Source organism: Pseudonaja textilis, chromosome 8 (genome assembly GCF_049901715.1).
Source record: "Pseudonaja textilis isolate UNSWEBS1 chromosome 8, rPseTex1.2, whole genome shotgun sequence".
Taxonomy (NCBI): domain Eukaryota; kingdom Metazoa; phylum Chordata; class Lepidosauria; order Squamata; family Elapidae; genus Pseudonaja; species Pseudonaja textilis.
The window spans coordinates 52,097,457-52,111,982 of NC_141997.1; the positions used below are offsets into that span (position 1 = coordinate 52,097,457).

The window sequence follows — 14,526 nt, forward strand, 5'->3', positions numbered from 1 at the left end:
TCCGTTCCAGGTTGAACCTCTGAAAGAACATTCTAGGTCCATTTGGCAGCATTATGGACGTTATGTAAGTAGTCCTCGGCTTACGACCACAATTGGACCCGAAACTTCTGTTGCTAAGCGAGAGACACTTGTCACGTGAATTTTACCCCTTTTCACAGCTCTTCTTGCCACAGCTGTTCATCCCTGCAGGGGCTCAAGTTAGTGACACGGTCATTAAGTGAATCTGGCTTTCCCCGTTGACTTTGCTCGTCAGACAGTCGCAAAGGGGATAAGCCCCCTCCCCCCAGGAAACACTGCGACCATCATAACTAGGAGTCAGTTACAAAAGCGTCTGAATTTTGATCACGTGACACATGGGGGCTGCAGTGGTCATAGGTGTGAAATAATGGTCATAAGTGTGAAAAAACGGCTGTGTCAGAGTTATAAAAGTCTGCATCCCAGTGAAGAATCTTGGCAGCTGCTCCGACGGTCAGTCGATCCCAAGGATTTTTATACATGGCAGGAGGCGGCTTTTTGCAAGCCTCGCCTCGCCTCCCTTCGGGGTAACTGGGCTCCCTTTGGCATCGGGGCGCAATTCAAACAGTGATGGTTGCTCCTATCAGTTGGTTCCGTTCCAATTTCTCTCATTCATATATATCAGAGAGAGAGAGAGAATGAGATGGAAAGGGAGAGAATGAGAGAATGAGAGACAGAAAGAGAGAGAAAGAGAAAGGAAGAATGAAAGACAGAAAAAGAATGAAAGACAGAAAGAGAATGAGAGAAAGAGAAAGAGAATGAGGGACAGAAAGAGAAAATGAGAGACAAAGATAGAATGAGAGAAAGAAAGAATGAGAGAAAGAAAGAGAATGAGAGAAAGAGAATGAGGGACAGAAAGAGAGAAAGAGAGAGAAAGGAAGAATGAGAGGCAGAAAAAGAATGAAAGAGAGAAAGAATGAGGGACAGAAAGAGAAAATGAGAGACAAAGAGAAAATGAGAGAAAGAGAGAAAGAAAGAGAATGAGAAAGAGAGAGAATGAGAGAAAGAGAATGAGGGACAGAAAGAGAAAGAGAATGAGGGACAGAAAGAGAATGAGAGAAAGAGAATGAGGGACAGAAAGAGAAAAAGAATGAGAAAGAATGAGAGAGAGAAACAGAATGAGGGACAGAGAGAGAGAGAGAGAGAAAGAGAGACTGAAAATGAATGAGAGAGAAAAAGAAGGAGGGACAGAAAGAGAGGGAGAGAATGAGAGAGAAAGAGAAAGAAAGAGTGAATGAGAGAGAGAGAGAGAAATTCCTTGGCCAAAAATCAGAGAGAGAGAGAGAGAGAGAATCAGTGTGAGTAGATGCGTGTGAGATATTGGTGTGGTAGAATAATTTGCAAGATCTTCTGGTGAGGATATTAGCATATAAATAGCAGGTGCAGTGACGGCCACCACAGTTGAGTACGCTTAATTTTTAGTTTATAAGAGAGAATGGGTTTTTAAATGCATAGTCATCAAGCCTGCTGAAAGACAAATGAAGTTTAGAGTTCACTTATGAGAGGATTGCCTCACATTAGCGGGAAAAAATATCACAACTCAACTCTGGGCCCTACTTACGCTCACGCCTGAGCGGAAGCGGTTTCCTGAGGGGAAGGGAGGCGATGTGGGTTGCCCACATTGTGATCCACAAAGCGGCTTGTGTTTTTCAGAAATTCGGAGTTGGCGAGCTATTAGCTTTGGCTTCCTTTCCCCCCCACTTTTTCTCCTAGGGATGTGTCTGCAGTTGTGGGTGTGCGCCATTGAGTCATTGTTGACTCCTGGCAACGGCCGGGACGAGTCCCTGTCATGTTCTTAGTCAGGGTTCAGGAGTGGCTTGCCATTGCCTCCTTCCTGGGGCTGAGAGAGAATGACCGGCCCAGAGCCACCCAGCTGGCTGCGTGCCTGATGTGGGGCTAGAACTCAAGACTCTCCCAGTTTCTACCCTGGTGCTTAACCACTAAACCACACTGACTCCTTGGTAGGTAGGTAGGTAGACCATAGATAGAGATGGATGATGGATGGATAGATAGATAGATGAGAAAATATAGGGATGGATGGATAGATGATAGATGAGTAGTTGGGTAGATAGATAGATAGATAGATAGATAGATAGATAGATAGATAGATAGATAGATAGATAGATAGATAGATCATAGATAGAGATGGATGATGGATGAATAGATAGATAGATGGATATATAGATAGATGAGAAATTATAGGGATGGATGGATAGATGATAGATGAGTAGTTGGGATAGATAGATAGATAGATAGATAGATAGATAGATAGATAGATAGATAGATAGATAGATAGATAGATAGATAGATAGATCATAAATAGAGCTGGATGATGGATAGATAGATGGATATACAGATAGATGAGAAATTATAGGGATGGATGGATAGATGATAGATGAGTAGTTGGGTGGATAGATAGATAGAATATATGATGGATAGACAGATGGTACATAATACAAAATGGATAGATAAATAGAACAGATAAATGGATGGATGGATAGATAAATAGATATAGATAGATAATTACCATCTATTGCTATATCAATTGCTACCAACCTGCCTTCCATGGAGGACCTGCATACTGCATGAGTCAAAAAGAGGGCAGGGAAAATATCTACAGACCCCTCACATCCCGGACATAAACTGTTTCAACTCCTTCCCTCAAAACAACGCTATAGAGCCCTGCACACCAGAACAACCAGACACAAGGACAGTTTTTCCCCAACGCCATCACTCTGCTAAACAAATAATTCCCTCAACACTGTCCCAACTATTTACAAAGTCTGCACTGTATTATTAATCTTCTCATCACTTTCTATCACCCATCCCCTCGCACTTGTGACTTTATAACTGTAAATTTTGTCACTTGTATCCTTATGATTTATATTGACTGTTTCCTAGTATGATTTGATTGCTTATTGTACCCTATGCTATTATTATTATTATTATTAAGCCTTATGATTTGTGACTTGATGAATATATCTTTACTTTTATGCACACTGAGAGCATTTGCACCAAGACAAATTCCTTGTGTGTCCAATCACGCTTGGCCAAGAAAGAATTAGATAGATAGATAGATAGATAGATAGATAGATAGATAGATAGATAGATAGATAGATAGATAGAATGAATATACAATGGATTGATGGTACATGGTGGATGAATTTAATTAATTAATTGATTAATTAAGATGCCGCTTCTCTGACCTATAAAGCAAATCTGACCAAACCATTATATTATATATGCTAAATCAAGGGTCCACCCTGGCTGACCATGAAGAAGCATCTAAGAGTGCTTTGTCTGTGGCACCCCAAAGTAGATATTCTTTGTAAAAAAAAAGAAAAAAGAAGAACAATTATCGTTTCTCACTGAATACAGCATTGCTCATTGGAATAAGTGAAGTAAAAATAGCCATCAGCAATGAAAGAACCATGAATGAAGTCGAGAAATATGCCTCAGACTAGCCACGAAGACCTTGGAAAAGATATTTAGGTAGAACATAGAATAATTGGGTTGGAAGGGAACTCGGGGGTCTGCTAGCCTATTGATTGTCTTGTTACTACTGTTGAGGGTGCATTCAAACTGCACACTTCTACATCCACAAGAGTCAGAAGCAGAGTTTTGCGCTGATGCAAGACATATTTTTGAGTTAGAAAAAAGAGATCCAAACATTGCAAGTCTAATTAATGCAATTCTGCTGCTTTTCTGGGTATAAAAAAAGAGTGTTCTTTCAATAAGCAGTTTTTAAATGAAAAGAAGTGGGGGTGGAAATGGAAATGATGGAACGATCTTGTTTCTGCCCAGTTCTGATCGTTCCCCCTCAAGATATCTTCGTCCCACTCAATGCCATTTATAGTCAATTATCTTTACAAATAAAGAGGGGAAGGCAGTTTGCTTAAAATAATAGGAATGCTAATATCTTTATTTGGGAACCGAGGGATTCATGCTAAGGCGTTAATTTTCTTTTTTTCTTTTACCGCAAATGAGAACTTAATAAAGAAGTTATTCGTCGAATCCAAGGGTGCAGACAATAAGCATAATATTTTATGAAAATGACCCTCATATTTAAAAGCTGGCATTATATGTTATGCATTGTAGCACCAAGTCCACATCTACCTTTTGGGAAATTAAAACCCATAAATTCTGTTTAGTGTTTGATATGCACTGTACTAGCTGAAAGCAATCATCGTCCCTAAAACCTTGGTGGCTTTTCACCTTTCATAAATTCCTGGCTAGATCCTATACAAAAAATAATTTTCAGCTCCGTGGCTCATTGTTATTCAAACGTGATTGATTGTCGTCATTTGCTCCGCGAGGAAGTTAAGTGCTCCTGTCATTTCCAAAGAGTATAATTGGGACGTTTTACAGGTCAGTGGAAGTGACAGGCTTGGCTTTTGATTAGTGTTGGACTGATAACAAATATTACAGTTTCCCGTGATTAATGCTTTCTATAGAGACTAAATGTGCACTTCATGGATTGTGCCTAAACAGAGTGAATTTGCATCTTATTATTCCGCTCTCCGGAAAAAACCTTTGTGCCTCTTGGACTGTAAGTGTGCAAGAACGTTGTCACCCCAGTTTCGTCTTACACACGTCCCTTCTTGGGGATTAATTGGGAGAGACCTCTTTGTGAGCCTTAAATCCTTTTCTAGGCACTGGGTAAAATAGTAACTGGGAAGTTTCAGCAAACTTTTAAACTCCATTTTAACTTTTCCTCCAGCTTAACCTCATATTAAATCCTACTTAATATTAAATCATACTTTCCTCTCCCCAGGCTATACCTCTGCTGAACACCTAACCCCTGCAGCACTGTCTTATGCCTAAAGACATATACCCATGTACTGTAGTAGGGCTGTATCGTCTTTCCTAGTCCCTCCTCCTATTGGTATCTTATGGTTTATCACTTGTTTGTATCAATGATTGCATCTTACGATTTATCACGTTGTTGTTTGTACGTACACTGAGAGTTTCGGCACCGCTGACAAATTCCTTGTGTGTCCAGTCAAGAATATTCCAAGTCTAATTTCAACTATTCAAAGAACTATTTAAGGAAATCTGCCGCCTTCCTTTCAGTCCCCACTCAGTTGCCTTCAGAAGCACTCAAATTATTTCAACTTTCTTTCTCTGTGGGTGCCACCAAACTCTTCCTAATTTTTTTATCTTCTTCCCTGGAACTCAAGCGTGCACCAGTCCTATCCAGCGGAGCATCCTAAAAATATCAAGATCAAGAACCAAAACTTACATTTTCATTTCTCTTCCCCTGCTCACAAGCACAGGGTTAAAGTTCAGAGGAAGGAAAAGGTTTGAGGATTTGTATACCCCATCAGTCACCTGCAGGAAAAGTTCAGTGGTGTTTTAGCATTACATTCAAAAGCTGGTTTTTCTCCTTGGTCAAAAATGGGCTGACAAGGACACGAAAGCCCTTCATAAGCAGGTTAAACCATTTTCTTCCAGTTTACCAAGTTAAAGGGTCCTCTCTACCTTTTTCAAGCCAACGGTGAAATTTTGCTGAAGGGTTATTGGATTGGGTTCGGTGTTTTAGAAAATAAAACCATAATTGGCTTTCTCTCTCTCTCTCTTTTGTGTAAGTGAAAGTTTTAAGCGCCCTTTGCAAAAACACAGCCTGCAAACTTCTCATCGTTAGGGATCACTGGCACAATTGCATTGTTGCAAAGAAATTGCACAGGAATTTCCCTAACGTCAGATCGAAAACTGCAGGGCTTCTTTTAAAAAAATTCCCTGAACTCTAATCTGAAGTTAATCTCAAAGAAAAGTTAGACTCTTTTTAAAATGGGATAATTCCTAGGCATATACAATATGTTAAGGGAGACTATAGCATTAGCTGTTATAAATATGCCTTTTTTTCTTTTTTTACATCTATGGAGATTCTCCATCCTGCAGGTCCTGGATGTGCCAAAGGTGGTTTTTTTTCCAAGAGGCAACCAGACTTTTTGGTTTTGCTTTGAAGATGTTTCACTTCTCATCTAAGAAACTTCTTCAGTTTTTCAGAGCTGAAGAAGCTTCTTGGATGAGAAGCGAAATGTCTTCAAAGCAAAACCAGAAAGTCCAGTTGCCTCTTGAAAAAAAAAAAAACCCACTTATTTTACCTATCCTGGAAAAATATCTCCCTCCCCTCCCAGAATATAACTATGGTAAAGAGATTTGGCAGTTCATAAAAACAGCAATAACGAGTATAAAATTTATGAATCAGTTAACTTTTAATGTGCAATTTATTTTATCTATTTACAGTCTGCCTCTTGTAATTCCAGTAATTTCTTGAGTCCGAAGGCGTTATTAGGTTCTGGGGAAATGGGATGTTGGCTGTAATTCTTTCCCACACGGCTGCCACAAGGAGATTGCGTAAAACATCACACAATGATGTAAAGGTTTAGGGTCGTCCCCCCGCCCCCCTGTTCTTGCCATATCCTAGTTGTTAAATTTTTGTTGTTTTTCATTGAGAGAAGCAGAGATTTCTCAGCATTTCCTTCAAAAATAAACTTAAAAAAAAGACTGAAGCGAGGGAAGAACAATCATTCTTACGTTGATATGCTTAGTTTTAACAGCAAACGTTATTATTTATTAAATTTATATGCCACCCCTCTCTCTCTGAAGAACAACCCTATTGTGATGACCCAAAGGGGCGTGGCACCAAGGCAACCCAGTCAGATCATCATCCCTTTATTAGTTCCAACTTTGCCCCCAATGTCCTGGCTATCTTTTGGCTGGAGAAAAACTCCCTCAGGAACAGCCTTTGGCTGCAGAGAATCAAGTCCAAAACATGGTCAACAAAAACTGTAACTATCAAGTCCAATCAAGGCAAAATGAGGTCATTGATCCAGCAGGGCAAGAGAAAGAATTCCAGACGTGAAGGCAGGGCTATAATTCAACACAGTTGGAAGGACGCCAGGAACACAGATAATCAAAGTCAACACAAGATCAACTCACGTTTGTTCCCAGAAGCTGCCGCACTCTGCTTGCATCTCTTTTAAACTCTCATTCCCAGGTGTGGCTAATGAAGGGAATCAGGGCCCTTCCCTCCCCTGTAAGCCATGCAATCCACATTGCTCCCTTCTCCGTTCCTTCCTGCGTGCCCTAGGATGAGGAGGGGGTGGGCCTGGGTCTTCCTCTGAACTCCCTCTCCCTTGTTCTCCCTCTCCCCTGCTCTGCCCAGCTGGACTTTGCCCTTCCTCAGTTTCTTCCACCGTCAATGGAGCCACACTCCCGCTCCCTGTCAGCTGTCCATCTTTCTCATTGGATTCAGACTCAGACAGGGGCATGACACCTATTGGGTCAAACCTAAAATCTCTCATTAAAAGATATACAGTATGGTATTGCTTTCATTTTTCCTGATATATTTCTAACTCCCTCCTGGGTGAATAGGCCAACAGATTGTAGTGCTTTTCCGTACACAGGAAGTCCTCGACTTACAATGACTACAGCTGAGCCCAAAATTTCCATTACTAAGCGAGACAGTTTAAGTGAGTTTTGCCCCGTTTTACGACCTTTCTTGCTACATAGATGGTTAAGTGAATCGCTGCAGTCGTTAAATTAGTCACACGGTCGTTAAGTGAATCTGGCTTCCCCATTGATTTTGCTTATCAAGATGGTCGCAAAAAGGGATCACGTAACCCTGGGACACTGCAACCATCACAAATATGTCAAATGTCTGAATTTTGGTCAATATGACTATGGGGAGGCTGCCATGGTCATAAGTGTGAAAACCAATTGTAAGTCACTTTTTCAGTGCCATCACTAAATGTATGGTTGTAAGTGGAAGGACTGCCTGCAATATATGTTGTGGTCTGCTGGCGGCAGCAGAGTTGGACAATGGGGAGGAACAGGGGCCAGTCCTGGAGTCTGGGGAGGGCTCAGACGAGGGATCTGCATACTACACAAAGATGGGGCCAGGGCTATATGAGAGTTACATGTGAACTCTGGAGCCTCCAGAATCTGACATCAATGAGGCAGAGGAACAGAGGGAGCCTGTTCCCAGTGCGCGCATGCACAGAGCTGCCAGAAGGCAAGAACAGTTAAGACAAAAGGGGCGACTTAGGAGTAAGGCTTGGAGGTGATTGGCCCCTCCCATAAGACATAAAGGAAGAGCAAAGGGACACAAGCCTTTGCAGGAAGCAACTTTGCTCGTTCTGGTCAGTTTGAAACCTTGAAGCTCTGTGTAGAGTTTGTGCTCCATTTGGCCTTGTACAACTGATTGGCAATTTAGTCGATGGCAGCCTTTCAAGGGAGATAAAGGTGGGTGCTTATCAGCCTCATCCTGAAGGACTGTGGCAGAACTTCTGTGGGACTATTCACAAACTTTTGGGGACTCATTACAGGCTGTAAATGCATATATTTCAACAGCCACTGAAATAATTTTAAAAAACGGTTTTTGGGAACAGCATGTGGTTGTTACTGTCTTAGGAAGCCTTAGGTCAGAACAATATGGAAGTTAATCTTGGAAATGAAAAGAGAGGCCAAACCTTCCATTGATAAACTTAGAATAACTTGATTGTCCCTTTGAATGTAGACTAATCGGCATACATTAAAATGAAATTTCATTGCATGCAGCTCTCAAAGGGTTCACCATCTCCAATGATATTACATGAATGCTGTCAGGATTCCGGCAAACTTTTGGAGCCAAACTTCCAAAACTTAAAAAGGATTTATTGGGAGTTAACATGCTGGCACTGCCTGGGTGTAGTCGACTGTGAGACGCAGAATTCATTGTCACCCTTGACCCTGGTTTCCCCCCACCCCCTGCGTGTATCATAATTCATATTCTCCAATGGGACACATCCATAGCCAAGAGCCATCAATCATGGTCCCCAGTTAGAATTTTGCACTGGTAGAAACTTCAGTCACCTACTTATTATCTTTGAAAACATTTATGGAATGCACTTTCAGTTTGCAAGCTGCCGCACTGCTCCCCCCTTCCTTTCTGTTGGCAATTCTAAAAAGACCCTAGAAATATTTTACGAGTTGACAGTCATGACCAAATAAATAAATGCAAAATTATGCCTGTACCCACATATATTATATGACACGGAGAAACAGCAGTCTAATTCAGATGTATACGGGTACATGGCGAGAGAAACGAACATCTTGCAAGTTTACGAGACGAGTGGCACGGGGAACCAAAGCGGTTAGAGAATCTGGAAGTCCTGCTAGAAATCCTTGGGAACTTCCTGCCAGAAGGGAAGCCACAGAAAATAAATACTAAATACATTTTGAGTGTAGTAACACACCCAACGTTGTGCCTGTGGCCTCTGCTAGAATGGATGGTGAGATTTTCCCACCCCTCCGTGGTGTCATGAACGTTTTTTTAACTCTTTGTCCTAGACGAAAAGTCAAAACGAGGAGGAGGAGGAGGAAGAGGAGTTTGTGGAGGTGCCTGAGAAAGAGGGATTTGAGCCGCACATCCCTGATCACCTTCGGGAAGAATATGGTGAGTTTGTCCAACCATGAAGGAAAGCTCGTTTTTGTGGCTGGTTTCCATGTGGAAAGTTTTCTTTCGGCCAGTGAATTTGAGAAGGAGAAATTCTTATCAGATTTCTGAATAACATTTTATTTATTTTGTTTATTCATTTTATTTTGTCAAGCAATTATTAGATAACAGGTATAAGTATAAACATGAATACATGAAATGGATACGAATAAGAAAGATGTACAGCTAGCCCATCAACTTACAATTAAAATTGAGTCTGGAATTGAAGTTGCTAAGTGGGAAATTTGCAAGGTGAGTTTTGTCCCATCTATGACTTTTCTTGCCCCGTGTGATGACCCGGAGCACGGCACAAAGGCAACACAGTCAAATAAGCAAGAAGAGCCCCTTTAATTATCTCCCAACTTTGCCCCCAATGTCCAGGTTACCTTCGGCTGGAGAAAAAGCTCTCTCAGGAACAGCCTTTAAATGGAGAAAATTCAATCCGAAAACAAAGTACACACAAACTATAACTAAAAATCCACACAAACCACGCTATAACAATTAACTTGACAGGGGCAGGAGAAGGAATTGCAGACTTGAAAGGCCAGCAAAGCACACACCACTGGGAAGATGCCAGGAACCCAGATAAGCCTCAAACATACCAGATAATTCACAATTTGCTTCCAACAACTTGCTGTGCTCAGCTTCCCTTTTGAAACACGGTGTTCCCAGCTGTAGCTAATGGAGGGAATCAGGGCCCTTTCTTCCCCCGTAAGCCACGCAACCCAGGTTGCTCCGTTCCTCCCTGCATGCCCTAGGATGAAGAGGGGGTGGGCCTGGTTTTTCCACTGAACCTCCTCTCCCTTGTTCTCCCTCTCTCCTGCTCTGCCCAGACGGACTTTGCCCTTCCCCCTTTTCTCCCACATCCAACGGAGCCACACTCCCGCTCCCTGTCAGCTGTTAGTCTTCCTCCTCAGATTCAGCCTCTGACAGGGGCATGACACTCTGTTTGTTAAGTGAATCACGGTGGTTATTAAATTAGTAACCCAGTTGTTAAGTGAATCTGGCTTCCCTGTGGACTTGGTCGCAAAAGGGGATCACATGACCCTCGAGACGCTGCAACCATCGTAAGTATGAGTCAATTGTCAAGGGTCCAAATGTAAATTCCCTGGCCCTGGGGATGCTGCAACTGTCATAAGTGCGAAAAATGATCATAAGTCACTTTTTTCCAGTGCCGTTGTAACTTCAAACAGGCACGAAGTGAATCTGAAATGGCGTAAGTCAGTGATGGTGAATCTTTTTGTTGTGGTGTGCTGCAAGTGTGTGTGTGCTGGCACCACAGTGCAATGCTCCCCCTCCGTGCATGCATACACAACACCCCCGCCCCGCTCCCTTACCTGCACTGCTCATGCGCGCATCTCCCGGCTGATTTTCAGCCCATTTGAGGCCGTTTTCGCGCTCCTGGAGGCTCGAGGGAGGCCTCTGCAGCCTCGGGAGGCCGAAAAGTGGGCCTTCCAGAAATACCAGAAGTGCCCGTTTTCAGCCTCCGGGGGGGCCTCTGGACCCCGCGGGTGGTGGTTTTCGCGCTCCTGGAGGCTCGATGGAAGCCTCTGCAGATTTTGGAGGCTGAAAACAGGCCTGTTTTGGCACTTCCGGTATTTCCGAAAGGCCCGTTTTTCGGCCTACCGAGGCTGCAGAGGCTTCCCTCGAGCCTCCAGGAGGGCGAAAAAGGCCTGAAACGAGCCAAATATCATCTGGGAGGCCGCGCGCATGCACAGTGCAGGTAAGTTTGGCTTGGGCCTGCGTGCCCGCGCAGATGGCTCTGCGTGCCACCTGTGGCACGCATGCCATAGGTTTGCCATCACAGGTATACGTTCTCTTGCTTGAGGAGGGGGCTGGACTAGTAGATCTCTAAGGTCCCTTCCAGCTCATCCTCTCCTCTCCTCTTCCATTTCTCTCCAGTAACTAGATTTTCATGGAAGTTTCTCTCTTTAGGAAAAAAAAAAAAACCACTGCAGTCTTCAATGCTTCTATTAGTGGGCACCATTTTCAACTGGCTATTGGTCTGGAGGTGGCAAATTGGGATCACATGACCCCAAGACACTGCAACCGTCAAAAGTCCATGCCAGTTGCCAAGCCTCTGAATTCTGATCACTGCAAACGGCCATAAGGGTGAAAAACAAGTGTATGTCACTTTTTTTTCAATGACGTAATTTTGAACAGTCACTAAATGAACTGTTGTAAGTTTGAGGACTGCCTGATCTTTGGAGAACCGCTCACCTTCGTTAAGCAGAGTTAATCGCCTGCAATTTTTTTGCTTTGGAAGTGCGGAAAAGGGAATTGTGCTGGGTTTTAGAGAAAAGTCTTACCTCAGTTGTTATATTTTTCTAGCAACTTCTTTTTTGCTGAGGCGAAGCGTATCGTGTCCCCGTGGATTCTAGTCTATCCAGCAGCAATCTGCCATCTTTATTTATTTCCAGCCCCGCTGATTAATCGGGGGGACATTTTTAAGCCTGCCTTAAAGCTCCCTTTGATTAACGACACCAATTATTCAATTAAAACTTGCAGCCTTAATTTTACCATGGCATTTAGAGCTTTGCAACCCGGGTAAATCTTTATTGTCACCCTTCTTCGGTCTTTTTTTTTTTTTTTTCCCCCGGCTCTTGAGAGTTTTGTTAGGATCTCACTCGATCTACTGCGCTCTGTAAGAAATGATCAGCTCATAAATCAGTTTAAAAAATGGCTCCGACGGATTCCTGGGTGCTGCTACTCCTGGCTTTCTCCTTTTCCCATCCGTAATAAAATGTCTACATTCGCCGTCAATTAAACATATTTTTTTTCCCTCGTGGCCCTCAGACCTTTTACAAGTAGTTCTCCACTTGCAGTCTTTCACTTCATGGCCGTTCAAAGTTACGACTGTCAGGGCTCCGACAAATCCAGCCTCATTCAAATCATAAGTCTCTAGCCACATCGCTCAGAGTAAAAAAAAAAAAAAGATTTATTAGGAGCGGCCATGATGGCGTTAGCTGAGTGCAGCCGACACTAAAATACATCATTCATTTCCCCCTTGACCCTGGTCTTCCTCCCACCCCCTGGATGTATATTCTCCAATGGGACACCTCCATAGCCAAGAGGAATCAGCCTCTCCAGTAATATTTTTGTTCACTGACAACTTTAGGCTGCCAGGGCGATTATCTGGGCACTTGAGGAAGGCACTATTTTTCCCCACTCTCTTTCTGTTGGCAGCTAAAAAGGGCATCTTTTTAGTTGATAACAACATCTCTGGAAAAAAGTGACTTATTTTTAGATCAACATTCAGAGGCTTGGCAACTGTCTCATATTTATGACGTCGCGGTATCCTAACAAACGCAGTGATTCGCTGAACAACGGTGGTATGATTGGCAAAACTCACTTAAGAAATGTCTCAGTATCAAATTTTGGGCTCAATGATTGTCATAAGTCAAGGGCTACCTGTTATATTATAGTGTGTGTGTGTGTGTGTGTGTGTGTGTGTATGTATGTATAATTTTTATTAGACATTTCCAACAGTTTAAAAACATATTTACATTTCCAACAACGTTACAGCATCATCATTCATGTTCATATATCAATTGCTATATTACTTTTATATCTATTGTCTAGCCCAGGTGTAGCCAACCTTTTGGATCAGATTTTTGCTGCAAAGTCCAGGATCTTTCTTATCACTGTCCCTTCAGTTCAGCTGGTATATTCTCTTGCTTCCAGGACTGTGCATATACAATCCTAGTTGCTGTTATTCTATGTAAAATAATATACACATCTGTTTTAGCAAGACTTTCCCTTAATATTCCTAATAAGAACGGTTCCGGTCTGACTTTGATTTTTTTCCTCATTATTTCCTCCATCCACTTATGAATTCTACTCCAATATTTTTTGGGGTTCCAAGCATGTCCACCACATGTGGAAGAAGGTGCCCTGTTTATTTTTACATTTCCAACAGTTTGGGCTTCTACTTGGAAACAACTTTGCCAATCTGGCGGGGGATAGGTACCATCTGTAAAACATTTTGTATATGTTTTCTCTATGCACTGCTGATAGAGTTAGTTATAATTTTTTCCCCCACATTTTTCGCAATATTCTAATTCAATGTTATATCCCAGATTTTTTGCCCAAACTATCGTTGTTTCCTTTACAATTTCTTCTTCCATGTTGAAATTCAAAAGAAAATTATATATTTTGGGTAGCATTTTCTCTTCTGTTGCTACCTGTATTTTCAATTGGTGTTGCAAACTGTCTTCTAAGTGAAAGTCTAAAGACGTAAAAGTGAAGAAGAATGGTAGATGTTTTCAAAAGGAATTCACAAACACCTAACAGGTGTTCAAATTCAAAAAGGAAGAACATCTGTAATTCTCTAAAACATCTTTTTAAAAACACACCTGGGTTTGCACACCTGCCCTGTGCAATTGACATATGATGTATTTTCAATTAAGGAAACCTATCCAGGTGCCAATTCCCTCATCTGCTTCAAAAATACCTCATTGTCCATCTGCAGAGCTGTGGTATCCAAATATGAATTAACTTGATTCATATGAAGAACCGTTGCAAAAACTGGGCATGGCTAGTTTAACGAAAAGAAGGACCAGGGGAGGACAGGATCGCAGTCTTCCAGTATTTGAGGGGCTGCCACAAAGAAGAGTGGGGTCAAATTATTCTCCAAAACACCTGAAGGCAGGACAAGAAACCATGGAGGGGAATTAAGCAGGGAGAGATTCAACCTAGAAATTTCCTGACAATTAGAACAATTAATCAGTGAAATAGAAGTTGCCTCCAGAAGTTGTGGGTGGAGGTTTTTAAGAAGAGACTGGACAGCCACTTGTCTCAAATTGTATAGGGTCTCCTGCTTGAGCAGCAGGTTGGACTAGAAGACCTCTCCAGGTCCCTTCCAGCTGCATTCTGGTTGATTGATCGATCGATCGATTGAATTGGATGCCCAAGTGATCTGTTTACGAAGCATTTTCAGGAAATACCCCTACGCAAAATTGTCCACGTTGCTTTGAATTTGCATGCTGGTTAACAGCAAATTATAAACTGCTTATCTTGGAATTAAAATT

At 42.2% G+C, this 14,526-nt stretch overlaps 1 protein-coding gene across 1 annotated transcript in view; it reads left to right on the forward strand.

Annotated features, from left to right (window-relative positions):
- The window catches only part of UVSSA (UV stimulated scaffold protein A), a 50,805-nt gene that overhangs the window by 13,908 nt on the left and 22,371 nt on the right, over positions 1–14,526 (forward strand). Inside the window, exon 8 of the mRNA XM_087938074.1 lies at positions 9,352–9,457. Coding sequence (XP_087794200.1) covers positions 9,352–9,457 — 106 coding nt within the window. The remainder of the gene's footprint in view (positions 1–9,351; positions 9,458–14,526) is intronic.